The 26,695-nt window shown below is 44.2% G+C and overlaps 1 protein-coding gene across 1 annotated transcript in view; it reads left to right on the top strand.

Moving 5' to 3' along the window:
* The first annotated feature begins 5,660 nt into the window (after window positions 1–5,660).
* TMX4 (thioredoxin related transmembrane protein 4) overlaps window positions 5,661–26,695 on the top strand; it is a 39,865-nt gene continuing 18,830 nt past the window's right edge. The window contains exons 1-2 of the mRNA XM_038750850.1: window positions 5,661–5,893; window positions 18,865–18,980. Of these exons, the coding sequence (XP_038606778.1) occupies window positions 5,661–5,893; window positions 18,865–18,980 (349 nt within the window). The remainder of the gene's footprint in view (window positions 5,894–18,864; window positions 18,981–26,695) is intronic.

Below are 26,695 nucleotides of genomic sequence, written 5' to 3'. Positions count from 1 at the left end.
AAGACCATAATAATTAACAGATTAGCTTTTCCTCAGAAGGGGTTCATCTCCTAGCAGCTTTGGGGGTTTTTCCCCAATTTACCTGCATGTGTGAAGCTAGCTCGAGTGACCTCCCAGTTAATCAATCGATCAGTGGTATTTACTGACTGTTTACCGTGTGTGGAGCTCTGTAATGAGCACTTGGAAGAGTACAAGAGTCACTAGACCCGATCCCTGCCCTCAAGGAGCTTACAGAAACCAGATTGCAGAATACTAAGGAGATACCAAGGCAGCAGGTGTACACAACCTTCTTGAGGAGTTTGGACAGGAATGAGAAGAAAATGGGGTGGCAGATGGAAAGTGCATTTCAGGGGATATGGGATTTTTTTTTTTTAGGATAGTGAAGGCCGGAGCACATTTGAAGGCAGAGGGAAGGCGCCATCCCCCCCGCCGCCTTACCTCCTTCCCTTCCCCACAGCACCTGTATATATGTTTGTACGTATTTATTACCCTATTAATTTATTTATTTATTTTACTTGTACTTATCTATTTCATTTATTTTATTTTGTAAATATGCTTTGTTTTGTTCTCCGTCTCCGCCTTCTAGACTGTGAGCCCGCTGTTGGGTAGGGACCGTCTCTATGTGTTGCCAACTTGTATTTCCCAAGCGCTTAGTCCAGCGCTCTGCACGCAGTAAGCGCTCAATAAATACGATTGATTGATTGAATGGGTTGGGTGAAGGTTCTGGTCAAGGAGGGAAAGAGAACGGGCGTGAATATTTTTAAAAGTGAAAGAGGATGGAGTCAGGAGCCTGCGAAGGGAGAGAGAATATTTCATCATCATCGATCGTATTTATTGAGTGGTTAATGGGTGCAGAGCACTGTACTAAGCGCTTGGGAAGTACAAGTTGGCAACATAAACAGAAGGGAGATTGCTGGAGAGATGGTTGGACAGTGTGAGAGGGTAGATGTAGAGGTGGGGGTGGGAGGACTCTCTTCTCATGCCTGGTGGCTTTGGGGAAGCAGTAAGACCTAGTGGATAATGGATAAACCTGAGAGTCAGAAGATCTGGGTTCTAATCCTAGCTCTGCCACTTGCCAGCTGTGTGACCTTGGACAAGTCACTTAAATTCTCTTTTCCTCATCTGTAAAATGGTTGCTCAATACCTGCACCCCCACCCTTTTAGATGGTGAGTCCTATGCCGGAGAGGATCAGGGTCTAATCTGCTTATTTTGTGGACTCCCGGTGCTTGGTGAAGTGATTCACATATAGTAAGCACTTAACAGAAAGCACAGTAGTTATTATAATAAATGGGGTCCCCTGTAGGACAGGGTTGGGGTCTAACCGGTTTAAATTATCAGGACTCCCACGTTTAGTGCAGTGATTCACAAAGAGTAAGGATTTACACACCACAGTAGTTGTTATAATAAAAGGGCTTGGCAAAGCCATTAATTGCAAAAGCGAGGAGGCACTGGGGGCCTGTGGAGAATTTCAGTTATGGACTCATGGGTGGGAGCAATAGGTGGGAGAAGGTAGGGAGCATCTCAGCCTAGTGGCAGGAGCCCGGGCTTGGGGGTCAGAGGTCATGGGTTCTAATCCCGGCTCCGCCACCTTGTCTGCTGTGTGACCTTGGGCAAGTCATTTAACTTCTCTGTGCCTCAGTTATCTGTAAAATGGGGATTGAGAGAGTGAGCCTCATGTGGGACAGGGACTGCGTCCAACCTGATTACCTTGTGTCTACTCCAGCGCTTAGAACAGTGCTCGGCACACAGCAAGCGCTTGACAAATACCACTATTATTATTATTATTTTCTGCTTGTTTTCTTAATCCTTCCAAGGCAGTTTACTCATCCCACCTCCTCCACCATAATGAGCCTTTATTGGTCTTATGCTAGCCTTGACACTACTGAAGAAACACCTTTACTGCCTTAAAAGCCTCCAAGGCAAAAAGTAGGTGTGCGGAGGAGTTTGCCTCTCCCAGGTCAGGAATGTCCCATACATTCCCACACATTTCTTGAGCCAGCCTAAATTTCGCAGTGCATCACTTTGGATTTTCTCTTAAAATCAGATTTCTCCAAGCCCTTGGAGAAATGCCCAGGAGGGACTCTAACCTAGCATCCCCTCGGGTTCAATCAGTTCTAAACCCCAGTAATGGGGGAAATCAATCAATCACTCGGTGGTATTTACTGAGCCCTACTCTGTGCTTAGGAAAGTACAATGGCGAGAGTAATAATCATTATTATTGTGGTATTTATTCAGCCCTTACAACACCGGGGTAGATGCAAGTGAAAGAGATTGGACGCGTGAGAAGGGAGAACAAGTATTTAATCCATATTTTACAGATGAGAAAACAGAAACATAGAGAAGTTAAGTGATTTGCCCAAGGTCACACAGCAGCCGAGTGACCCAGATCAACTTGGAGCCCTGGTCTCCGGATTTTCGGCCCTGTGCTCTGTCCACTGGGCCACACTGCTTCTCATCTACTTTACGGGACGCTTGCATCATCATCATCATCATCAATCGTATTTATTGAGCGCTTACTATGTGCAGAGCACTGTACTAAGCGCTTGGGAAGTACAAATTGGCAACATACAGAGACAGTCCCTACCCAACAGTGGGCTCACAGTCTAAAAGGGGGAGACAGAGAACAAAAGCAAACATACTAACAAAATAAAATAAATAGAATAGATCTGTACAAGTAAAATAAATAAATAAATAAATAGAGTAATAAATATGTACAAACATATATACATATATACAGGTGCTGTGGGGAAGGGAAGGAGGTAAGATGGGGGACCTCAAAATCACTAAGTTGGTCCTAAGGCAGGGAGGCAAGGGGGAGATCGGCATCATCAAAGGCGTAGCTGTAATTTTATTTACTTATATTGATGTGAGCCCACTGTTGGGTAGGGACTGTCTCTATGTGTTGCCAATTTGTACTTCCCAAGCGCTTAGTACAGTGCTCTGCACATAGTAAGCGCTCAATAAATACGATGGATGATGAGGATGATGTTGATTTTTCATTGATGTCTGCCTCCCCACCTCCAGACTGTGAGCTCGTTGGGGGTAGGGAGTGTCACTCTTCCTTGCTGCACTCTTTCCCAAGCGCTTAGTCCAGTGCTCTGCACACAATAAACACTGAATAAATGCAATTGAATGAATGAATAATAATAATGATAATGATGGCATTTGTTAAGCGCTTCCTATGTGCGAAGCACTGTTCTAAGCGCTGAGGGGGATACAAGGTGATCGGGTTGTCCCATGTGGGGCTCACGGTCTTAATCCTCATTTGACAGATGAGGTCACTGAGGCACAGAGAAGTTAAGTGACTTGCCCAAAGTCACACAGCTGACAAGCTGCGGAGACGGGATTAGAATCCATAACCTCTGGCTCCCAAGCCCGGGCTCTTTCCACTGAGCCACGCTGCGTGGTTATTCATTCATTGGGATTTATTGAGCGCTTACTGTGTGCAGAGCACTGGACTAAGCGCTTGAGCGCTCCTGTGTGCAGAGCAGTGTACTAAGTGCTTGGGAGAATCCATTTGTCCTTCCCAAGCGCTTAGTGCAGTGCTCTGCACACAGTAAGCGCTCAAAACAGCCTGGCTCAGTGGAAAGAGCCCAGGCTTTGGCGTCAGAGGTGGTGGGTTCAAATCCCACCTCCGCCGATTGTCGGCTGTGTGACTTTGGGCACTTAACTTCTCTGTGCCTCAGTGACCTCATCTGCAAAATGGGGTTTAAGACAAGACTGTGAGCCCGCGGTGGGACAGCCTGATCACCTTGTAACCTCCCCAGCGCTTTGTACATAGTAAGAGCTTAATAAATGCTATTATCATTAATAAATACGATTGAATTGGGTGAATTATAACAAAGTTGGTAGACACGTTCCCTGTCCCCGAGGAGTTTGCAAGAAAGGCAGCTCTATCCAGATATCGAAATCATTCAATCGTATTTAATTTATTTGTACATATCTATTCTATTTATTTTATTTTGTTAGTATGTTTGGTTTTGTTCTCCGTCTCCCCCTTTTAGACTGTGAGCCCACCGTTGGGTAGGGACTGTCTCTATATGTTGCCAATTTGTACTTCCCAAGCGCTTAGTCCAGTGCTCTGCACATAGTAAGCGCTCAATAAATACGATTGATGATGGTGAGGATCATCCCCATTTTCCAGATGAGGTAACTGAGGCCCAGAGAAGTGAAGTGACTTGCCCAAGGTCACGCAGCAGACATGTGGCAGAGTCGGGATTCGAACCCATGACCTCACTCTCTTCCTCCCTTCAAGGCCCTGCTGAGAGCTCACCTCCTCCAGGAGGCCTTCCCACACTGAGCCCCATCCTTCCTCTCCCCCTCGCCCCCCTCTCCATCCCCCCCATCTTACCTCCTTCCCTTCCCCACAGCACCTGTATATATGTATATATGGTTGTACATATTTATTACTCTATTTATTTATTTTACTTGTACATATCTATCCTATTTATTTTATTTTGTTGGTATGTTTGGTTTTGTTCTCTGTCTCCCCCTCTTAGACTGTGAGCCCAGTGTTGGGTAGGGACTGTCTCTATATATTGCCAATTTGTCCTTCCCAAGCGCTTAGTCCAGTGCTCTGCACATAGTAAGCGCTCAATAAATATGATAGATTGATTGATTGATTGACTCCAAAGCCCGGGCTCTTTCCACCGAGCCACGCAAATGCTGTTAAAAAAAAAAAAAAGTACAGATGGAAAGCAAGCGGGTTCTCACACCAATGTGGAGAACTGACTGAAAACTGAATGCCTAGTAATCCCCATTTTACGGAGGAGGGGACTGAGGCGCGGAGACGCGTGAATGCCCTCCCTCTGCCCCTCCGCCAAGCTCGCTCTCTTCCTCCCTTCAAGGCCCTGCTGAGAGCTCACCTCCTCCAGGAGGCCTTCCCACACTGAGCCCCTTCTTTCCTCTCCCCCTCGTCCCCCTCTCCATCCCCCCCATCTTACCTCCTTCCCTTCCCCACAGCACCTGTATATATGTATATATGGTTGTACATATTTATTACTCTATTTATTTATTTATTTTACTTGTACATTTCTATCCTATTCATTTTATTTTGTTGGTATGTTTGGTTTTGTTCTCTGTCTCCCCCTTTTACACTGTGAGCCCACCGTTGGGTAGAGACTGTCTCTATGTGTTGCCAACTTGTACTTCCCAAGCGCTTAGTCCAGTGCTCTGCACATAGTAAGCGCTCAATAAATACGATTGATTGATTGATTGATTGTACATATTTATTACTCTATTTATTTATTTATTTTACTTGTACATATCTATCCTATTTGTTTTATTTTGTTGGTATGTTTGGTTTTGTTCTCCGTCTCCCCCTTTTAGACCGTGAGCCCACCGTTGGGTAGGGACTGCGTCTATGTGTTGCCAATTTGGACTTCCCAAGCGCTTAGTCCAGTGCTCTGCACAGAGTAAGCGCTCAATAAATACGATTGATGATGATGATGATGATGATGAAGGGACTTGCCCAAGGTGACAGGGCGGGCGGGCGGAGGGCCCGGGCCCGCCCCTCGGGGGGCGGGGACCTGGGCGGCCCCAACAACAAAATCCAAAAGGCCCGCCGAGGAGCGGGGAGCGGGAAGGCGGAGGCCCCGCGCCCGTCGCCCAGCACTTCCTCCTAAGGGCGCGCGCCGTTTCTTCCCGGGCCGCGGCCAACATGGCGGGCGGCGGCGGCGGGGGCACGGCCCTGCCGGCCGTGGCCCTGGCCCTGGCCGTGGCCGTGGCCGTGGCCGTGGCCGTGGCCGTGGCGGCCGTGGGGCCCAGCGGGCCCGCGCGCCCAGCGGCCGCCGCCGCCGCCCCCGGGGAGCGCGAGCGCGAGCGCGGCCCGGTCCGGCCCGTGACCGCCTCCAACTGGACCCTGCTGCTCCGCGGACAGTGGATGCTCAAATTGTGAGTCCGGACGGCCAGGGCCCCCCGATTGCCTGAAAAGCGCCGTTGCTGGGCAGGGCCGGCGGGGGGCGGGGCCTTCGGGGGGCGGGGCCTCCAGGGGACGGGGCTTGCAAGGACAAATTGGGGCGGGGCCAACGGTGACAGACGGGGCGGGGCCTCCGGGGGCGGGGCCTCCAGGGGGCGGGGCCAACAGCGACAGACGGGGCGGGGCCTCCGGGGGCGGGGGCAACAATGACAGGCAGGGCGGGGCCTCCGGGGGCGGGGCCTACAATGACAGACGGGGCGGGGCCTCCAGGGGACGGGACCTGCAAGGACAAATTGGGGCGGGGCCAACAGCGACAGACGGGGCGGGGCCTCCGGGGGCGGGGCCAACAATAACAGACGGGGCGGGGCCTCCAGGGGACGGGGCCTGCGCGGCAACTTGGGGCGGGGCCAACAGTGACAGACGGGGCGGGGCCTCGGGGGGCGGGGCCCATAATGACAGACGGGGCGGGGCCTCCGGGGGCGGGGCCTACAATGACAGACGGGACGGGGCATCCAGGGGGCGGGGCCTGCAAGGACATATTGGGGCGGGGCCAACAGTGACAGGCAGGGCGGGGCCTCCCGGGGCGGGCCAACAATAACAGAGGGGGCGGGGCCAACAATGACAGACGGGGCGGGGCCTCCGGGGGCGGGGCTAACAATAACAGACGGGGCGGGGCCTCCAGGGGACGGGGCCTGCAAGGACAACCTGGGGCGGGGCCAACAGTGACAGACGGGGCGGGGCCTCCGGGGGCGGGGCCCATAATGACAGACGGGGCGGGGCCAACGATGACAGACAGGGCGGGCGTCCAGGGGCGGGGCCAACAATAACAGACGGGGCGGGGCCTACAATGACAGACGGGCGGGGCCTCCGGGGGCGGGGCCTGCAAGGACAACTTGGGGCGGGGCCTCCGGGAGCGGGGCCAACAATGACAGACGTGGCCTCCGGGGGCGGGGCCTACAATGACAGACGGCGCGGGGCCTCCAGAGGGCGGGGCCTGCGTGGACAACTTGGGGCGGGGCCTTCGATGACAGTGGGGCGTGGCCTTCAGGGGGCGGGGCCTGCAACGAGATCTTGGGGCGGGGCCTTCAGGAGGCCCCCTGGACTGTGAGCCCACTGCTGGGTAGGGGCCGTCTCTATAGGTTGCCAACTTGTCCTTCCCAAGCGCTTAGTACAGTGCTCTGCACACAGTAAGCGCTCAATAAATACGATTGATTGATTGATTGATTGAGGCGGGGCCTGCAGTAATAGATGGGCGGGGCCTAAACGACAGCTTGGGGCGGAGCCTCCAGGGAGTGGCGCCTTTCCTGACAGACGGGGCGGGGCTTCCATTCTTCAGGGGGCGAGACCCACAATGTCCGATGGGGCGTGGTCTTCAGGGGGCGGGGCCTACAATAAGAGCTGGGGGCGGGGCCTGCAATGACCGTTGGGGGGCGTGTCCTCAGGGGCCGTGTCCATCAGAGGGCGTGGCCTGCAATGACAGACAGGTGGCGGCACCTCCAATTCATTCATTCAATCGTTTTTATTGAGCGCTTACTGTGTGCAGAGCAGCATGGCTCAGTGGAAAGAGCCCGGGCTTTGGAGTCAGGCTCCGCCACATGTCTGCTGTGTGACCTTGGGCAAGTCACTTAACTTCTCTGAGCCTCAGTTCCCTCAGCTGTAAAATGGGGATTAAGACTGTGAGCCCCACGTGGGACAACTTGATCACCTTGTATCCCCCCCAGCGCTTAGAACAGTGCTCTGCACATAGTAAGCGCTTGACAAATGCCATCATTAAGTGTTAAGTATTACTAAGCGCTCGGGAGGTACAAGGTGGCAGCATATAGAGACGGTCCCTACCCAACAGCAGGCTCACAGTCTAGAAGGGGGAAATGATAGTTGGGGCGTGGCCTACAGTGACGGCTGGGGGCGTGGCCTTCGGGGGCGTGGCCTGCTATGACAGACAGGGCGGGCCCTCCAATGGCAGCTTGGGGCGGGCCCTCCGGGTGTTGGGCTTCCAATGACAGTTGGGGGCGGGGCCTTCAGGGGGCGGGGCCTACGTTGACAGACAGGGGTCGGAGCCTATCAAGCCCGTTGGGGGCGGGGCCTCCGATGCCAGACGGGGCGGGGCCCCCTGGAGGCGGGGTTCTGCCATGACAGCTCGGGCCCGGGGCAAGTGGCAGCAGCTAGCGGGTTCTGAGGACCTGGGTTCTAATCCCACCTCCGCCACTCCTCTGCTGTGTGACCTTGGGTAAGTCACTTCACTTCTCTGGGCCTCGGCTCCCTCATCTGTTAAATGGGAATTAAGACTGTGAGCCTTATAATAATAATGATGGTATTTGTTAAGCACTTACTATGTGCAAAGCACTGTTCTAAGCGCTGGGAAGGTTACAGGGTGATCAGGTTGTCCCAAAGTCTTAATCCCCATTTTACAGATGAGGTAACGGAGGCCTAGAGAAGTGAAGGGACTTGCCCAAAGTCACACAGCTGACAGTTGGTGGAGCTGGGATTTGAACCCATGACCTTATTACTCTATTTATTTATTTATTTATTTTACTTGTACATATCTATCCTATTTATTTTATTTTGTTAGTATGTTTGGTTTTGTTCTCTGTCTCCCCCTTTTAGACTGTGAGCCCACTGTTGGGTAGGGACTGTCTCTATATGTTGCCAATTTGTACTTCCCAAGCGCTTAGTACAGTGCTCTGCACATAGTAAGCGCTCAATAAATACGATTGATGATGATGATGACCTTATGTGGGACAGGGACTGTGTCCAACCCAATTTTCCTGTATTCATTCATTCATTCGTATTTGTTGAGCGCTTACTGTGTGCAGAGCACTGTACTAAGCGCTTGTGGAGTACAAGTCGGCAACATCTAGAGACGGTCCCTACCCAACAACGTTCTTGTATCTACCCCAGTGCTTAGAGCAGTGCCTTAACAAGTACTATTAACAAATATCATGACAAATCGCTTAACAAATGCCATTATTACTATTATCATTATTGTTATGATTTTCATTAACAACGGAAGAGTAAAGGAGTGGGGAGAGGCACAGGGGGAAGGGGAGAATGTCAATTAGTTGTGGGCAGGGAAAGTGTCTGCCAACTCAGTTGTAGCGTACTCTCCCTAGCGCTTACTACAGTGCTCTGCACATAGTAAGCACTCGATAAATACCGTTGATTGAGAATGAGAAGGCCTCAGAGGAGACACATACAGTCAGACAATAATAATGGTATTTGTTAAGCCCCTATTATATGCCAAGGGCTGTTCTAAACTCTGGGGAAATAGATCAGAACATACATACACACAATCCACATCACACAGAACCCAATTCCACACTGAGTGGAGCAACAGCCACAAAGGAGTTAAGTTACAGCAGCATTAGCCTAATGTGTCCATGGTCACTGGTCCCAAGAATTCTTTTTTTTTTAATTTATGGTATTTGGTAAGCTCTTACTATATGCCAGGCTCTGTTCTAAGCACGGGGCTAGATACAGAGTAATCAGGTTGGACCCAATCCATGGCCCACATGGGACTCTTGTCTTAAATCCCATTTTACAGATGAAGTAACTGAGGTGCAGAGAAGTGAAGTGATTTGCCCAAGGTCACATAGCAGACAAATGGCACGGTCAGGATTAGAACCCAGCTCCTTCTGACTCCCGGGCCTGTGCTCTATCCGCTAGGCCACAGTGCTTCTCGACTTGAGAAATTCTTGAAGAGTTTCCCAGCCAGAGCCCATGGACAGCTGTCTTCAGAGTCTACAGGAGGCAGAAACTTTAGAGATCTGTGGCTGAGCTCAGTTGTTGCTGCTATTAATAATGATGGCATTTGTTAAGCGCTTACTATGTGCAGAGCACTGTTCTAAGCGCTGGGCACTGTTCTAAGCGCTGGATACTCACCAGGTTTCAGGACTATTTGCTACTGTGGAGTTCAAAAGCATGGTTTTGGCTAATCCCACCTCTACTCTGACCATGGCGAAATTTGCAACTAAGGCAGTGGAGGAGGAAGAAGCCCATTAGACTGTAGATTGCCCTCTTCAAGGGCCAGAATTTATTATTTGATGTTTATTGGCATCTTCCAAGATAAAGTCTTTTGCATACAGACACAAGCACATGTCTAGCATGAAGCGGATAAAATACTATATTATACTATACTATACTATTGTGGCCTAAGGAGGGAACAGAAGGAGGTGATTGCAGGGAAGGAGGGAATAAGGGAAGGTTAAAATGGAGGCTTGAGTGGGAAGCCTGTTTGGGAGATAGGTCTGGCAAGGTGAAGGAGAGCTTTTAGGCTCGGGAAAATAAAGCAAAAAGTTGTATGTCTTCCCAGGAAATATTAAGGATGAGGTTGTGCCCTTCTTTACTGCACTCTCCCAAGAGTTTAGTATGGTGATCTGCACCCAGAAAGTGCTCAATAAGTACCACTGATTGATTGGAGACTTAGAGAACACTTTCTCTTTGCTGGAATGGAAATGTTTTTAATAATGATTATTTTTTTTTATGGTATTTGTTAAATGCTACTTTAGGCAAAGTCAGTCAGCCAGCCAATCATATTTATTGAGCACTTTACTAAGGGCTTGGGAGAGTACATATAACAATATAACAGATAGATTCCTTATCCATACGAGTTTACAGTCTTGTGGGGGAGACAGATATTAATATAAATAAGTGTTACAGATATGTACAAGCACTCTATTAGAGAAGCAGCATGGCTCAGTGGAAAAGAGCATGGGCTTTGGAGTCAGAGGTCATAGGTTCAAATCCCGGCTCCGCCAATTGTCAGCTATGTGACTTTGGGCAAGTCACTTAACTTCTCTGTGCCTCGGTTACCTCATCTGTAAAATGGGGATGAAGACTGTGAGCCCCACGTGGGACAACCTGATCACCTTGTAACCTCCCCAGCGCTTAGAACAGTACTGTGCACATAGTAAGGGCTTAATAAATGCCATCATTATTATTATTATTATTACTAAGTGGCAGGGTGGATCAAAGATGTCAGGCACAGTTCCTGTCCTATCTGGGGCTCACAGTCTAGGAGGAAGGGAGAACAGGTTTTGAATCCCCATTTTACAGTTGAGGAAAATGAGGCACGGAGAAGCAAAAGTGTCTTACTCAAAAGGCAAGTGGAGGAGCTTAGTACAGTGCTCTGCACACAGTAAGCGCTCAATAAATACGATTGAATGCATGAATGAAGGAGCTGGGATTAGAGCCCAGGTGCAGTCACTCTCAGGTCTGTGCTCTTTCAACTAGTCATGCTGCTTTCAACAAGTGAGGTTTCACATTAGCGACTAACAGCCTCAACAGCAACAATAGCTTTGAAGAAGCTCTTTCATCCCATTAAGTACCACTTCAGAAACATTCCTCAATAGGGATTTGCAGTAAACGCATGTACACACTTGATGAAAGTGAAGATAGAAAATATGTCATTATTTTCTACTGCATCAATGCCTTTGATTCCGTGATAAATACTTATTATCACTACAGAAATAAAAAAAAAAAAGGCACCCTGTTTGGGAAAGGATCATTAAGGTAAGGGTTGGTATGTCCACTCACAGTCAAATTCTGAGTGTACGTCTAACTTCGTGACAGATTTATTGTTTCAAATATAAATTTAAGCCTCGGAACTGAGGACACACATTGCTTGTGCGCCCAAACTGAGAAGAGAACGGTCTGATGATTTTTGTTTATTTTCCCTTGACGCTCTAATGGATGACAGCTAGCAGTCTGAGTCAGGCTGTGAGCTTCTTGTGGGCAGGGATTGAATCCATGAACTTTTTTGTATTGTCCTCCCCCAAACATTTAGTATAGTGCTTTGCGTGCAGTAAATACTCAATAAATAACATTGACAGATTATTAAGCGTCTGCAAGCCGAGACAGAAAATCAAGGCATGTGCATATGCCCTACCGGCAAATTGCAAATTTGAAAATTGGCAGTTGGGCAAGTTGGATTGTTAACAGCTCAAGAGCACCATACAGCTTCAGTTACAAAACTATTTGGAGCAGGCTTGCAGAAAGTGGAGATCAGGGGAAGGATATGTGGTCTATAGTGGTGAATTTTACTCTGTGCACACATCAGAGAGCAGAGCAACCACATGAGATACATAATGTATGCTGCCTCGACGTGTTTCTTCTTCCTGCTGTTTTGTTTTGTTTTTTACCGACCTCAGAGCTCTCCTGAATTTGAGCCCCTTCAATGCCTACCCTTGTCCTGAGAAAAAACATCTTTACAAAGTCCAAGACATATCCTATTTGTGCCACGCTTTGCCAGGCATATGGTATGTCGCCTGCTATGATTCCTGCAAGATATCCCCTCTGATGATGTGTTACAACCTGAAGTAACAACCTGTAGGGAACAATGATGGGAAAAGCCAAACAAAAAAATCCCAGAAATTATATGGAAATGGGATAACAGTCCATGCGCTAAGATCTTCCTCAGAGGTTTGATAGGGCCCTTTGGATATGATAAGTGCTTAGTACAGTGCTCTGCACACAGTAAGTGCTCAATAAATATGATTGAATGATTAACTGAATTACTGTGGGTTTGGGATTAATCAATCATATTTATTGAGCGCTTACTATGTGCAGAGCACTGTACTAAGCGCTTGGGAAGTACAAATTGGCAACATATAGAGACAGTCCCTACCCAACATTGGGCTCACAGTCTAAAAGGGGGAGACAGAGAAAAAAAAAAAACCAAACATACTAACAAAATAAAATAAATAGAATAGAGATGTACAAGTAAAATAAATAAATGAATAAATAGAGTAATAAATATGTACAAACATATATACATATATACAGGTGCTGTGATTAATCCACCTGCAGTACTTCAAATGAACTCATATTCATTTTTAAAATATATAATGTTATGCTTTTTTAGAGTGCCTTCTGAAGAGCTTCTCTTTTTTTTGTTCAAAAATATTGGATGCCACTGAAATTCAGTGTCCGGCAGGAACTCCTGAGAGGCAATCGTCAGCCTGTTAATTGATCCTCAAGGAACTGGAAGTAATTGACTTCTCTGAGGGTGTTTAAATGTGATTTAGACTTTTTCCCATTTAGTTATCCATCAAACTCAATCTTTTTGACTCCCATATTAATTTAATTTCTTATCCAAAAGAAACATGGAGATACTTTAGAAAATTAAAAAAAATAAAGATCAAGCCTCAGTTCTTATCATTTACTTTCCCTATTTTCCGAAGCTTTAGTCATTCATTCATTCAGTCATATTTATTGAGCGCTTACTGTGTGCAGAACAAAGTACTAAGTGCTTGGGAAGTACAAGTTGGCAACGTATAGAGACGGTCCCTACCCAACAACGGGCTCACGTTGAGAAGAGCAGGGTTGTTATACTTTTGGTTTTTTCCCCATTATTTTCCACATTTTCCGAGGGCCATAGGACTGCTTCAGATACTTGTTTTTCTTCCTGCCCCTTTCATCTCTCTATTCATTTTTATTCCCTTTTCTAGCACTCTTTAACTTTTCTTAGCTTTCATCTCACTTTTCTTCTGATGCATTTTCTTTTCTCTCCTTCCCCTCCACCTCAACTTCGTGAAAATGATCTTTATTATTTCCTCTTTGTTTTCATTTCCAGAGTGCAGATCATCCGTCCTTGTTCAATTGCTTTGCCATTTTAGCTTGTTTTAGAAACAAACTAAACTCAAAATTACTACTTTGTTCCGAAGTCGAAAAGCGTACCTCACAGTACGTCCCCAATGTTCTGTGTTAGCTAGGCACATATAAGTGCACCAGGAGCCTATTTGCTGCACACTTCTTTCTTCGGAAAAGGAATTCAGTGAAGACGTCTGTTCTGACTTGGAAGTTTTCACCCACTCAAAAACAACATGATTCCTCCCGTTCGTGCTAGGAGCAGTCTAATGTAAAAATCAGAGAAGAGTGGGTAGAAAACTCCACATTTTTCTGGTTATTCTGGGACTTTTCACTGTCACTCCTTGAATGAGCTTCTGGCACTCAAATGATACCCTGGAAGTCTCTGTTTAACCTCAGTGCTACAACTCATCCAAGACAAGATAGTAAGGGTAATTGACAAGTTCTGGAGTTTCATGAGCAATGTGCATTCTGAGGGAAGTTCTAAGTAGTCCTGCCTACGTTTCCCAGTATTTTTGGCTTACCAATTTTGACAAGTACAACGCAAATCGACTTGTACCCCAGGAAAACTATTACTTTTAATTCTTTTTATCTTTGGTTGCTCATGATGTTCTGTTTAAACTCCTGTCCCTGGGCCTTCTCCTTTTCCCTTCCTCAGCTCTACTGCCCTGGCCCTCTGTCAGTGGAAAGAGCGTTGACCTGGAAGTTAGAGGACCTGGATTCTAATTCCAGCTCTGCTTTTTGTCTACTGTGTGACCTTGGGCAAGTCACTTTTCACTTCTCTGTGCCTCAGTTACCTCATCTGTAAAAATGGGGTTTAAGACTGTGAACCCCGGGTGGGACATGGACGGTGTCCAAGCCGACTATCTTGTATCTCCCCCAGTGCTTAGTATAGTGCTTGGCACGTTTCCTCCCGGGACCCCCGGAGCTCTGTGGGGACGGTGGGGGGTGGTACACTTTGGGTCCGCCGGCTCCCCAGTGGATCAATCAATCAATCAACAATCGTATTTATTGAGCGCTTACTATGTGCAGAGCACTGTACTAAGCGCTTGGGAAGTACAAATTGGCAACACAATTTGCCAATGGATCTCCCCATCTCACCCCATCCCATCCCAACCCCAGCCTCGGGCGTCCCAGGTAGAGTGGACTGCTAGTGGACTGTGCTGTAGAGAAGAGCAAGGGTTCCCAATGTGGAATGAGTAATTTTTAAAGATAGAGGTGAACAGGGATCAGTCCAGAGCTACAGAACCTTACATGTAAGCGGGAGAGATAGAAGACTGCAAGTTAAGGTGAGTGTAAGTAAAAAGGAAAAATAAATTGGCCTTCTGAGCGACAGCTGGCAGTGAAGGTGTAATTTGTACTCTGCTCCGCAGCAAAAACAAGTGAACGATGCCCCTCTGCTTAAGCCTGGACTGTGGAAAACTCTTTTAACTCAGTAAGATGTGAGCATCGTTGAAAGCCTTCGAATCATGAAGACTGGAGCTTTTCTCTAAGCTGCTGGTATTTTCGGGAGCATACACCGAGGAAGAAATGCAGATGATTAAGAATCTTTTCTCAGAGTCAAGCACGTTTTGTGAACTGACGATTAGTCTGAAGAAATCTGCCCTAGCAGATCCTGAAAGTCATCTATATTATATTGATTTATACATGAGTGTTCTATGCCATGGGTATCCAGCGCTCAGAACAGTGCTTTGCACCTAGTAAGCATTTAATAAATGCCATCACTATTATTTTATTATTACATGCAGTTATCATCAATCGTATTTATGTACGATTGTAATTGTAGTTATGTACATGCAGTTAGAACTGTTAACAGAATTAACCACATTCAGAGACCCTTGACAGGAAGTTTTTGAGTATAGTTTTCATATTTTATATCTAAGACTAGTGTTAAACTAGCACTAGATCTGTAGAACATGTTCTTAGCAAGCCTTTGCAGTATCATCACCTACATCCCACTTGCCTAGCTGGTTTCTTTTAATCAGTGACTGTGAGCTTGCAGTTGTCTCAGTTGTGATCCCTCCCTCTGCATTTTTCTGATAATGTGTCCTAGAAACTATCTGCTAAAGGGATAGCATTGAGCTATTTGAGGACTGCATCTTTTCCCAGTGCCAGGATTACATCAAAGGTTTTTGAAAGAGCTATTGTTCAGAGAAATTGGGGGTGAGAGCTCTGGTAGAGGAGAATATTTGTTAACACTTTCATTTGTTTTTGTCCTTGAGAAGGCTAGAAAGCTCAAGACTAGCTTACGGCCGGCTTCACTGTACTAATCATTTTACTCGAATCCATCTTTTTCTTTGCACAGTATTGACGGTTGCTTGGTAAATAGCACCTCAGAGAAATACTCCTTTACTGTTCATCTGATTCTTGGAGCTAGAGTTCCATATTGCAGTAGGGCTGGCCAGATGTTGAAGCTCCATTACACTGTATTCATTCCTCAGGAGCCAGGACATTAAGACTTCATGGTGGTTCGAAGAACTATTTATGTTATATTGGTTGCTTGCTCATGCAAGTTTGCAGTGTATCAGAAAGTGCCTTCTACGGAGCTCAGTTTTGGTATGTCTGTTTGTGAAGTGATTGTCGGTAGAGTCTTATTAATCATATGAAAACAGTGATTAAAAGATCACTGCCTGTACCATCATCTTTGAATCCCAAAGGGCAGTTCCAACCGTCTTGTCCCTCTCCCCTCAAAAATAACTTTGATTTGACATTTGAATGGCACTTGTGAACTAGCACATAGATTTTGGCAGGAACTGTAGATGAGTATCTGACAACGGAATTTATCCCTAAATCTGGTTTTGGATTGTGAACTGCAGTCTTTTTTTCCTTCTGCTTTGCTTTCTCGTTGCTATTCTTTAAGCCTTCACTAGGCTAGATGCTCTTTACCTTGAGTTTATAAAATGTAGATTTATCTCTCCCTTTCTTTAAAACAGTTGTGTTTCATCCTTCTGACTGCTTTCTGCTTTCTTAAAGTACCTTCTGTGATTTATTCTTTTCATGGAATACATTGTTCTATATTATGGAAATTTCCTTTTATATTCTCTTTATTTGGCAGCTGCATTTTCCCATGGGGATAATTAATCATACCAGAGAAAAACGTGTTTTTATCTTTGTACTTTTCCCAAATTGTTATTCCCTAAATGTTCATTCTCTCTCAAAAATTGTTACGTGTATAGTGGGTCATAGGCATATGCTATTGCTTCATAAATTCATGATATTAGCTTTCATATTAAGGAACCCTTTTGTAATTATCTAAGGCCCTGTAAAGTGCATTTTAAGTGTCATTTTCTTCTAATTTCTACAAATGATAGTGGCTGCCTCTAAGGGAGAGCCAGGGACAGTCACTGCCTCAGGCCTGCTGCCTTTGTTCGCAGAGAGTGAAAAAGCTTGTTTGAATTAAAAAAACAAACAAACAAAAAACCCCACTTGTTTTCCTACATCATGTTTCTCACAAAAAGTGGTTCCCCAGTACACATTAGTTCGAAATGACCATATTTCCTCACACCATGTTATTGCACAGTCACTCTTGGGTCAGTATTGCCCAGAACATGGTAAAAACTGTATTGGGTAAGAAAAAAAGTGAAAAGAGTGGACCTCATTACCTGAGATAGGATTACAGCCAGCTCATTAATAATGCCATTATTTAATGCACTGTCTCCATTTCAAGATAGTGTTACAAATTTTACTTTGACTTCGCATATCGTCTTCTCTTTCTCAAACTTTAAAGTATTCCAACTCAAAAAAGAGTGATGAAATTTGATCTCAATGTAAAATTTGATAGCAGAACTATTTAGTGTAGCTAATGATAAATATTTAGCTTCACTGTTCTATAATTTAGTGTCTGTCCCCTCCACTAGATTGTAAACTCTGTGAGGGCAGGAATCAGGTCTACCAACTCTATCGCACTCTCCTAAGCACTTAGCATACTGCTGTGCACGAAGTAAGCTCTCAATAAATGTCATTGGTTGACTGCAGTACCCCTGTCCTTCTGCTGGACTATCAGGAGGGACCAAAAAGGTAACACCTAGCTCTTATTACAGTTCTTAGAGATCACTTAAGTGATCTTTGGAAAACCCACCACACACATACTCTTGTCTTACTGTGCCTCAGTTGACATTTTCGTTCCCCGATCCACATCAGCGTGTGTGGGTGGGGGGAGTTGCCTAGCCAATGGAGATTTAAGTCTGAGCCAAAAAAAGTCCATGATCTTGACTTTGAGCACGAAGAACCCATCAGGAAATCCTCCTATCACTGTACTTGAACTAGCCTTGAAAAAATACAGGTATGGCCACTTTTGGAGACTTCAGCCCCTCTAGACTGTAAGCTTGCTGTGGGCAGGGAACATGTCTCCCAACTCTGTTATAGTGTACTCATCAAGCACTTAGTACAGTGCTCTGCACACAGTCAGTGCTCAATAACTATGATTGGTTGCCTTATGCAGTACCAAGTGGACAAAAAAAGTCAGAACCTGTAATTCAATTTTTTGTACTTAAAATCTGCTAAAGCAGGTGAGATTCATAAAAATGGCAGCCTGGGTCTCTAGAATTTCCACAGTAGAAAAAGCAGTAACAGAACCTGATTGGGCAGACCAAGGAACAGGTTTGGAATGAAAAAAAGCTGCATTCTTCGTTGTCATCATCATCGTCAATTTTTGTGTGTAAGGCAAGCATTTTATGAAGTACTTGAGAATGTGCAAGCAAAAATAAAAGGCATGACCTCTGCCCTGGGAGAGTTGGCAGAATTATAGGGGAAGCAGTTCGGTTGTATTTATTGAGCTCTTACTCTGTGAGAGGACTGTATTAAATGTTTGGGAGGGTATAATAGAGTAATAGACACGATCCTTGCCCCAGACATCCAATAGTAAATGAGTGAGTGTAATTATAAGTAATGAAGACAAAGAAATTAATACATGGATAAAGAGATAAATGCTTAAATGATGATTAATGAATGCTGTTCAGCTGATGTACAAAGAAGGTGGGGATTAATTGGAAATACCACTTGAAGGAGGGGTCTCTTTAAGAAGGCTTTGATGATGGGAAAGATTGTGATTCAGTGGATCTGAAAGGGCATAGAGACTTTACCCATGTGTTTGTGATGATCTTTCTCAACAGTGGCCTCCACTTTACCCATATCCCTTATCGTGTTCAGGGAGGATAATCTTTGAGATGAGGTCAGTGGAACACCAATCGTGCTTTTCCCCCCATTTCTTATGTGATATTCACACACGTGCTTTTGAGAGCAAATGTAAGTATTTTGTCAGAATCATCATGTTTTGAACTGTATTGAAGGACAGCTGCTTGGTTTGGTCTTTCAACATCTTCATTCCGATTGCTGGTAAAACAATATTCCTCTTTTTCTATAGCTATGCCCCTTGGTGTCCAACTTGCCAGCAGACGGAATTGGAGTGGGAAACCTTCGCAAGGAATGGTGACATTCTTGATATCAGTGTGGGGAAAGTGGATGTCACTCAAGAGCCAGGTATTGTGAAAGTGAACTTTAAATTCCATAATTTTTAAAGAGAGTATCCAAAATGAGAGACATCTTTGAATGTTGCAAAGTTTACCCTCACAGCATAAGAGTAACCTTCAGAATAACACACATGTTTCACTGAAACATCAGGGAATGTTTTAGGGGTAAGCCTTCCAAGAAAAATTTCTCAACCTGGAGATTGAAAATCCCAATAGACTATAACTCTACCTGTAATTTATTGTAGCATCTGTCTCCCCTGCTGGATTGTAAGCTCCTTGAGGGCAAGGATCATGTCTACTGACTCTATTGTACTTGCCGAAGGGCAGTTCTCCACACAGAGCAAATGCTCAGCAAATATTATTTATTGATTGATTGAATAGAGGGTCGAAAGTTTACGTTTAAGGATCTTTGGATACTATTTAGATGATGAAACTTTAATTCTCATATGTACATTGAATACTTGGTTTAGCTCATCCTTTTGCTTTGTGTCTGATAAATATTTATTTTTGGATGCTCCTAGGACACAGTAAGAGTTAGTGGAAAAAAGAGACAGAATAGTAAATACTTCTAATTGGAAAACTTTCCAAGAGGGGGCTCTGGAAAGGTTCCCATTTAGTTTTCCTGTCTCCCTTTAGTTTTTTGACTTTACTACATTATTGGAATTCTCTAGCTATAATAATGCCTTTAAATATGTTTGGTTCCTGTAAGAAAAGCTTTATATCAGTCAATCTGTGGTCTTTATTTTGCACTTACTATGTGCAGAGCACTGAACGTAGTGCTTGGGAGAGTACAATGTAACAGAATTAGCAGACACATTCCGCCCATAACGAGCTTACAGTCTAGAGACAAGCTTAATTTTCCCTCTAGCCTCATTTTAATGAACACTGGGTGGTGTTGTTTTTTTTAACATTTTTGGTTTAAAGTTATTGCAAATGAAAGCATTTCAGCAGCATATTGAGAAACATAAGCATGCTGGGTGAACTGCAGACCCAAGCTGGAGTTCGAAGAATGAACGAGGTCCAGGGATTAACTCAGGAAATGTGAAGATGGTTTTGCTTTCTGGGTACACTGCTTTTATGCATTTAATATTTTCTAGTTGGTAACGTTTCAATTAAGCTCCCTATTTTGCAATTAATTTTAATGAGGTGAGACTTAATTTTCTGTTCCATACAGATGAACTTGGGTCCCAAGGACAAAGAACACCAGCTGTTCATGTAATGCCAGTGTCTGTTTGTCAACCTTCTCAATAGCTAATTGGAGGTAACCCCAAATGCCATCAAGCCTAGAGGCAAGTGCCACATATGGCTTCCTGAACTGGCAAGAGGGTTTGGACCATTGTGCTAAAATTTTTCACCACCTGTCTTTGAAGGTGAATTCAGGAGGCCAGGATAGAAGACCCTAAAGAGGGAGAAAAACCCCAAAGCTTAAATGAACAAACGCTATCACTATTGTTCGTTTGGTGTTACCACAGTCCTATGATACAGAAACTATAAATTCTAGCCACTTGTGATTAGATAATATTTCAGAGAGGTCTGAGAACATGCAAAAATGTCTTTTTGGGAGATCTATTTCTTGAGTTTACAAAATAATAAATCCGCTGTTTTTGCTCTCCTTTCCTTTTTGCTTTCACACCTCTGTGTTTGTTCCTGTTTCCCCTCTGCTCTTGTATTTTGTTAATCATAAGTCTTGGGAAGAATTAGAGAAAAAATATATTTAAAGATATTTTGATCTCATTTTAAAAAGTCATAAATGATATTCTTTTTGTAAGAAGACAGTGTATTATTCTCTTGGAGTCTTTTCTTTTATATCTCTTTTTCATAAACTGCACCCCTTTTCCCCTCAACAGTGAGGCCATCTTGCTAAGTGACTGAGGGTAAGGCTTTTAGCTAAATGCCTTCTCTTATGCACCTTCCCTCCACCTAATCGCATTACCTCTGGGATGAGTACTTGGTTAAAACAGTATTGAGCAAACTCTTTCCTCCCTAAATTTAAATGAAATACCTTGCTATGGGAGCTTTGAGTGGCTAATCAAACTCCTCCCTTTTTCCTTCTCTCTTGTATTGGTGTTTAACTCTCTTATTAAGTCAGTCAATCCTGCAGTATGCGGGGGCTTTTCAGGCTTTTTTCTTCTCCCCTCACCACAGCACACGTAACTCCTTATGCCAGGGAATTTTATTAAACATTACAGAAAGGTATATTTTTAAAAATTCACATTAAAAATGTAGTGCACGTATGAAGACAAAAATGTGTTTTCCAACACAGGACATCTGGTTAAAAAAAAAAAAGATATCTTCTTGAAAATACAGATTTTAGAGTCTGGCAAAAAATATGCAGCACGGGCTTTGGAGTCAGAGGTCATGGGTTCAAACCCCAGCTCCACCAATTGTCAGCTGTGTGACTTTGGACAAGTCAGTTAACTTCTCTATGCCTCAGATACCTCATCTGTAAAATGGGGATTAAGACTGTGAGCCCCCCGTGGGACAACCTGATCACCTTGTGACCTCCCCAGCGCTTAGAACAGTGCTTTGCAAATAGTAAGTGCTTAATAAATGCCGTCATCATCACTATGATTATTATTATCTGTTACACTTCTCCACTAAATATAAGCAAGATGAATTGCTGAGATATTTCTTTTCTTTTGGCAAGCTTTGTTGTAGCAGAGTGGGCATTTGATGATTGCTCTTCCATCCTAGGAATTTTAATTTAATCCCATCAGTATGGTCCCACAGTCTAGTCAATTTAGAGGAGAATCACCACTGCCTTCATATTTAAAGTGTTCAACTACATGTCAAAGTTCAAGAGAGAGAGGCACTTTATTTCTCTTCCCGTGGACCTGATATCTGGGGAACATGCAGTGACATTTACTGCTAAGTACTCTGCTCAGTAAATCACTTAATTCTTTTCTAGATGGCTCTTGCTCAGCAGTATTTGAATGTTTTTATGACGTTTGATGTAGCTCCCAGGATGCTCCAGTGCCTCAGGTTAGGTTTTGAAATGCCGTCTGTGAGTCGATCAAATTTTTTAATCTGATTTGGCAGCGGGTGATCTATTTTTACCAATGAAATGCAGTCTGAGCATCCATAAGACTTTCCCCATTTAAGCCCTGACAAATACAGCTCTTCTTGGTACAGTGAGTGGAGAATGGCTGTCTACTGACTAACATCCAAACAGCTACTACATGGTGCACTCAAATAATGAAGTGCAATTTCAGACAGTGTGATCTAGTACTAGACTATTTGGAAGACAGTAATGAGGAACGTGATTTCTCTGGTTGAGAGAGGACTTTATGAAGATAGGGATATCGGGGTGTAGTCTTTAAAACAGAGGTGAGAGAGATCCTGTGATCCTAAGAGAGGAAAGTGAGGGGATTGGTCAGAAAACCACTTTTTCCAGGTAAGAGGAGCATTGCAGCCAACAAAATGAAGTCCTGCAGAAAGACAGTTTCCTGAATTCATCACTTTGGGCTGCAGCAGATTTAACTTGCATGCATCTCTTCCACCAAATAGGATAACAGCAGTCCTAGGCTTTGCCTTCCCCCATGAGAAGCAGCATGGCCTAGTGGCAAGAGCACAGGGCTGGGAGTCATAGGACATTCATTCAATCGTATTTATTGATTGCTTACTGTGTGCAGAGCACTGTACTAAGCGCTTGGGAAGTACAAGTTGGCAACGTATAGAGATGGTCCCTACCCAACAGCGGGCTCACAGTCTAGAAGGACATGGCTTCTAATCCCAGCTCCGCCACTTGTCTGCTGTGTGATCCTGGGCAAGTCACTTAATTTCTCTGTGCCTCAGTTAGCTCATCTGTAAAATGGGGATTAAGACTGTGATCCCCACGTGGGACAACCTGATTACCTTGTATCTACTCCAGGGCTTAGAACAGTACTTGGCACATTGTAAGTGCTTGGCACATAGAAAGCACTTAACAAAAACCATAATTATTATTATGATTGGGGTAGGGGGGAGAGACAGAGAGGGAAGTCTCTGTGACTTCCTGCTTTTGATTTATCCTCCCCTACATCTATCTCAATTTCTTCCTGTCCGAACTGCCTCTATCTGGCCTCGTTTGTCTTTTCTCTTATTTCCTGCTTTGTCTGGCCACATCTCCACCTCTTGCGGCTCTCTCTCTCTCTCTCTCCGTGTATCTCCCTGAATTTCTGTCTCTAAGCATCTGTTTTTTGTTTGGGCCCTTTCTCTTCTCTCGTTGTGGTCTCTCTGGGCTCATTCATTCATTCATTCATTCAGTCGTATTTGTTGAGCACTTACTGGTGCAGAGCACTGCACTAAGCGCTTGGGAAGTACAAGCTGGCGCTTCCCACAGTCACTGGCTCTGAGTGGTTATCTGACCGTGCCTCTATTTCCTGTCCTACTTTGATCCAGTCCCAGAGAAGCCTCACACATTAGTTCACCCTCTCAAGTCAAAATGGAAAAATGGCTCCCCTGAACACTTAACTTCTACCCCAGAGGTACTTGGGATAGTTGTTCCAGGGGCTGCAGTTTTCAAAGCAGCTCGGCTTCCAAGCTTCTTTTCTTTTAAATTTCATGCTTGTTCTAATCGTGACATCAGTGAAGAGATGAAATGGTCAAATGTCATACGTATAAAAGTTGTGTAGGAATGGACTCAGACATCCCAACCACTACAAGATGCAGTTGTACCCATTGGAGAGTATTTGCTGCTTTAGCAATCCTAATGAGGGAGGATGGTAAAAATAACAACTTAACCACTTAAGTAACCGTCAAACAGCATATTGCAGAGGTTGTCAAGTGGCCACCAGAGAGTAATTTAAAACACTGTAGGTGGGGGACCACCATTATAGCAGATAACAGGTACTAATTACCCTGTAAATTTTCTTTGTCTTTAGGATCCACTTCAATGGAAGCAAAGGTGCAGTGCTAGATTAATGAAAATGTACTCAGTTCTAACAGGTGGGCTGGGACTGCAGAATTAGGGATTGTTCCAACAGTGGGGGAATAACTGTGGTATCCCTAAGCACAAAGAAAGTTAAACAGTGCAAGTTTTCCTTAATGTGGGGTTCTGAAACAATACATATCTTGCAACTCTGGAGAAATAGGTGCTCTTCAGAGTAAATGCTTTTATTTACTTATTTATTTTCAGTCACCTAGATGATTGTAGTGGAAACCTCTTCACACCAGGGAGGTCCACAATTATTTTTTATCCTTCTACACCATAAACTCTTTGTGGGCAGGGAATCTGTTTATTGTTGTATTGTAATAATAATAGTAATAATAATAATAATGGTATTTGTTAAGCACTTACTATGTGCAAAGCACTGTTCTAAGCGCTGGGCAGGTTACAGGGTGATCAGGTTGTCCCACCGGGGGCTCACAGTCTTCATCACCATTTTACAGATGAGGTAACTGAGGCCCAGAGAAGTTAAGTGACTTGCCCAAGGTCACACAGCTGACAGTTGGCAGAGCCGGGATTTGAACCCATGACCTCTGACTCCAAAGCCCGTGCTCTTTCCACTGAGCCACACTTCTTCTCCGTACTCTCCCAACCACTTAATACAGTGCTCTGCACACAGTAAGCGCTCAATAAATATAATTGACTGATAGGCAGAGGAGCAGTAGCAATAATAAAGATATTTACTGAAGACCTGCAGGTTCAATGTACTGTCCTAAGTCTTTGGGAAAGTGCAAATTCGACCCATTTGATGCCCACAAGGAGCTTACATAAAATTATGCAAGTTATGATGGCCCCAAACACTTTAATTACACACATGACTGGGCCAGTAAAAGAGTTGAAGGTGAAAACCATTATACAATGCAGAAAATAGCTGGACCCCCTTCATTTTCAGAAAATTGTATTAGCAACCAGGAGCAACCCAGGATGTCTGAGTGTTGACAAGGCCAATCGGCCTCAGATCAAAAGCACACAGGATGAAAGAGAAATTTTTTAAGTGTTCTGAACTCAATCTTCATTCCAACAGAATTCATGTATAAGCAATGCAACAAATATTTTTTTATTTTTTTGCTGAATGTTTAAACATGGAAATTTAATAGAAAAAAATTATAGCTTCTGTGTGAGGCTATGCAAAATAAAATGGAACAGTGAGAGTCTATAGACGGGTTAGGTATAATTCCGTCAGGTGATTCATATCAGAAAACTTTTTTTCATTACTGCCACTTCAGTTTTTGTATTTCCCTGTAAAATCATCAAAACATCTTCCTTGTATCATTTTTTTTTTGCAATGGTATCAAACAGTGGAAATTTAAGGAGCAGTTACTGTGCAGAGCACTGTAGTAAGCACATAGGAGAGTAAACTACAGTAGAGTTGGTAGATACATTCCCTTACCACATAAAGCTTACAATCTAGAGATGAGTTTACAGTCTAGAGGTCTTTTATTACATAAAATTGGGCTATTCATTTCCTTTTTACATATGCTGGAGACATTTAAGAGATAATTGGACTTGTATGAAAAGTGGTCATGGATTTACAATAAAACTTTTATTTTTCTCCTTCACATTAATGAAGAGTGGTAAGTATTTTACAGTTTATATTTCTTTGGAAAGATTCATAGTTGATAAGGATTTTAGATTATTTCTTCTTTGAAACAATTCTCAGTTTTAGGAGATTGTCACTTTATTTTCTAAAACAAATCATAGGAAATAATGTGACAATTGTTAACACAATCATTTAAGGAAATGTTCAAAATTTAGAGGCCTAAATAGCCATCTCCTTTGCATGAAATTGGTTTGAATGACCCAATATTTGATTTAGATACAAGTTAACAACTCACCTTCCAAGCCTGATTCATTTTTTTTTTGTAGGAAGAGGAGAGCAATAAAACGATGTCTTTGTTTACAATTTCACACACTCCCTTTTGTCCTTCTGACAGATAATCAGTATCATTCACGGTTAATAAACTTGAAAGTCAATGGTATCTTTTGAGTTCCTGATTTTACATTTACAGCTTTGAATTTCAAAGTGAGAAAGGTCTGAAAAAACCCCACAGATACTCCACTTAGTCAAAAGAACCTCAAGAGTCCCCACCTTGAAAGTTGGAAGATGTTAGATTGGCAAATATGTAAAGTGATGACATTTGAAATGAGTTAATTGGAATAACCAAGAATGGTAGGTGAGGGAGTGAAAAAGGGGTCGGTCAGCCTAACAAAGTAATAGAACACCTAAAGTGGTTTTGGACATGCTAGTATAGAGAATAAAGAAAGGTAAAATAATTGCAAGAAGGCAGTTGGGATAATAAAGGCTAGAGAAGGACTGAGATTGACGATCATACGTCAGATAGAAAAGGAAGGGAGATGTGAAGGAACTGTAAAAATAGATCAAGGCAACTCCAAGGTGAATGAGAGAAAAGGATTTCAAAGCAGTCACATCCTGAAATAAATCACATTATACATCATAAAAAAATCCCATCAATTGGAGAATGCTTATGACATTGAAGTGGACAGTGGGTTAATATAAGCAAAGAAGTGAAAATAAAAAAAAAATAACGATGGCATTTGTTAAGCGCTTACCATGTGTGAAGCACTGTTCTAAGCGTTGGGGGGGATACAAGGTGATCAGGTTGTCCCACGGGGGGCTCAGTCTTAAGCCCCATTTTACAGATGAGGTAACTGAGGCACAGAGAAGTTAAGTGACTTACCCAAAGTCATACAGCTGATGTGGCGGAGGCAGGATTAGAACCCCTGACCTCTGGCTCCCAAGCCTGTAACTTTATAGACAATAAAAGAAATATTTTAAC

This window comes from Tachyglossus aculeatus, chromosome 9 (genome assembly GCF_015852505.1).
Source record: "Tachyglossus aculeatus isolate mTacAcu1 chromosome 9, mTacAcu1.pri, whole genome shotgun sequence".
Lineage (NCBI taxonomy): Eukaryota > Metazoa > Chordata > Mammalia > Monotremata > Tachyglossidae > Tachyglossus > Tachyglossus aculeatus.
This window is presented reverse-complemented; position numbering and strand designations above follow the sequence as displayed.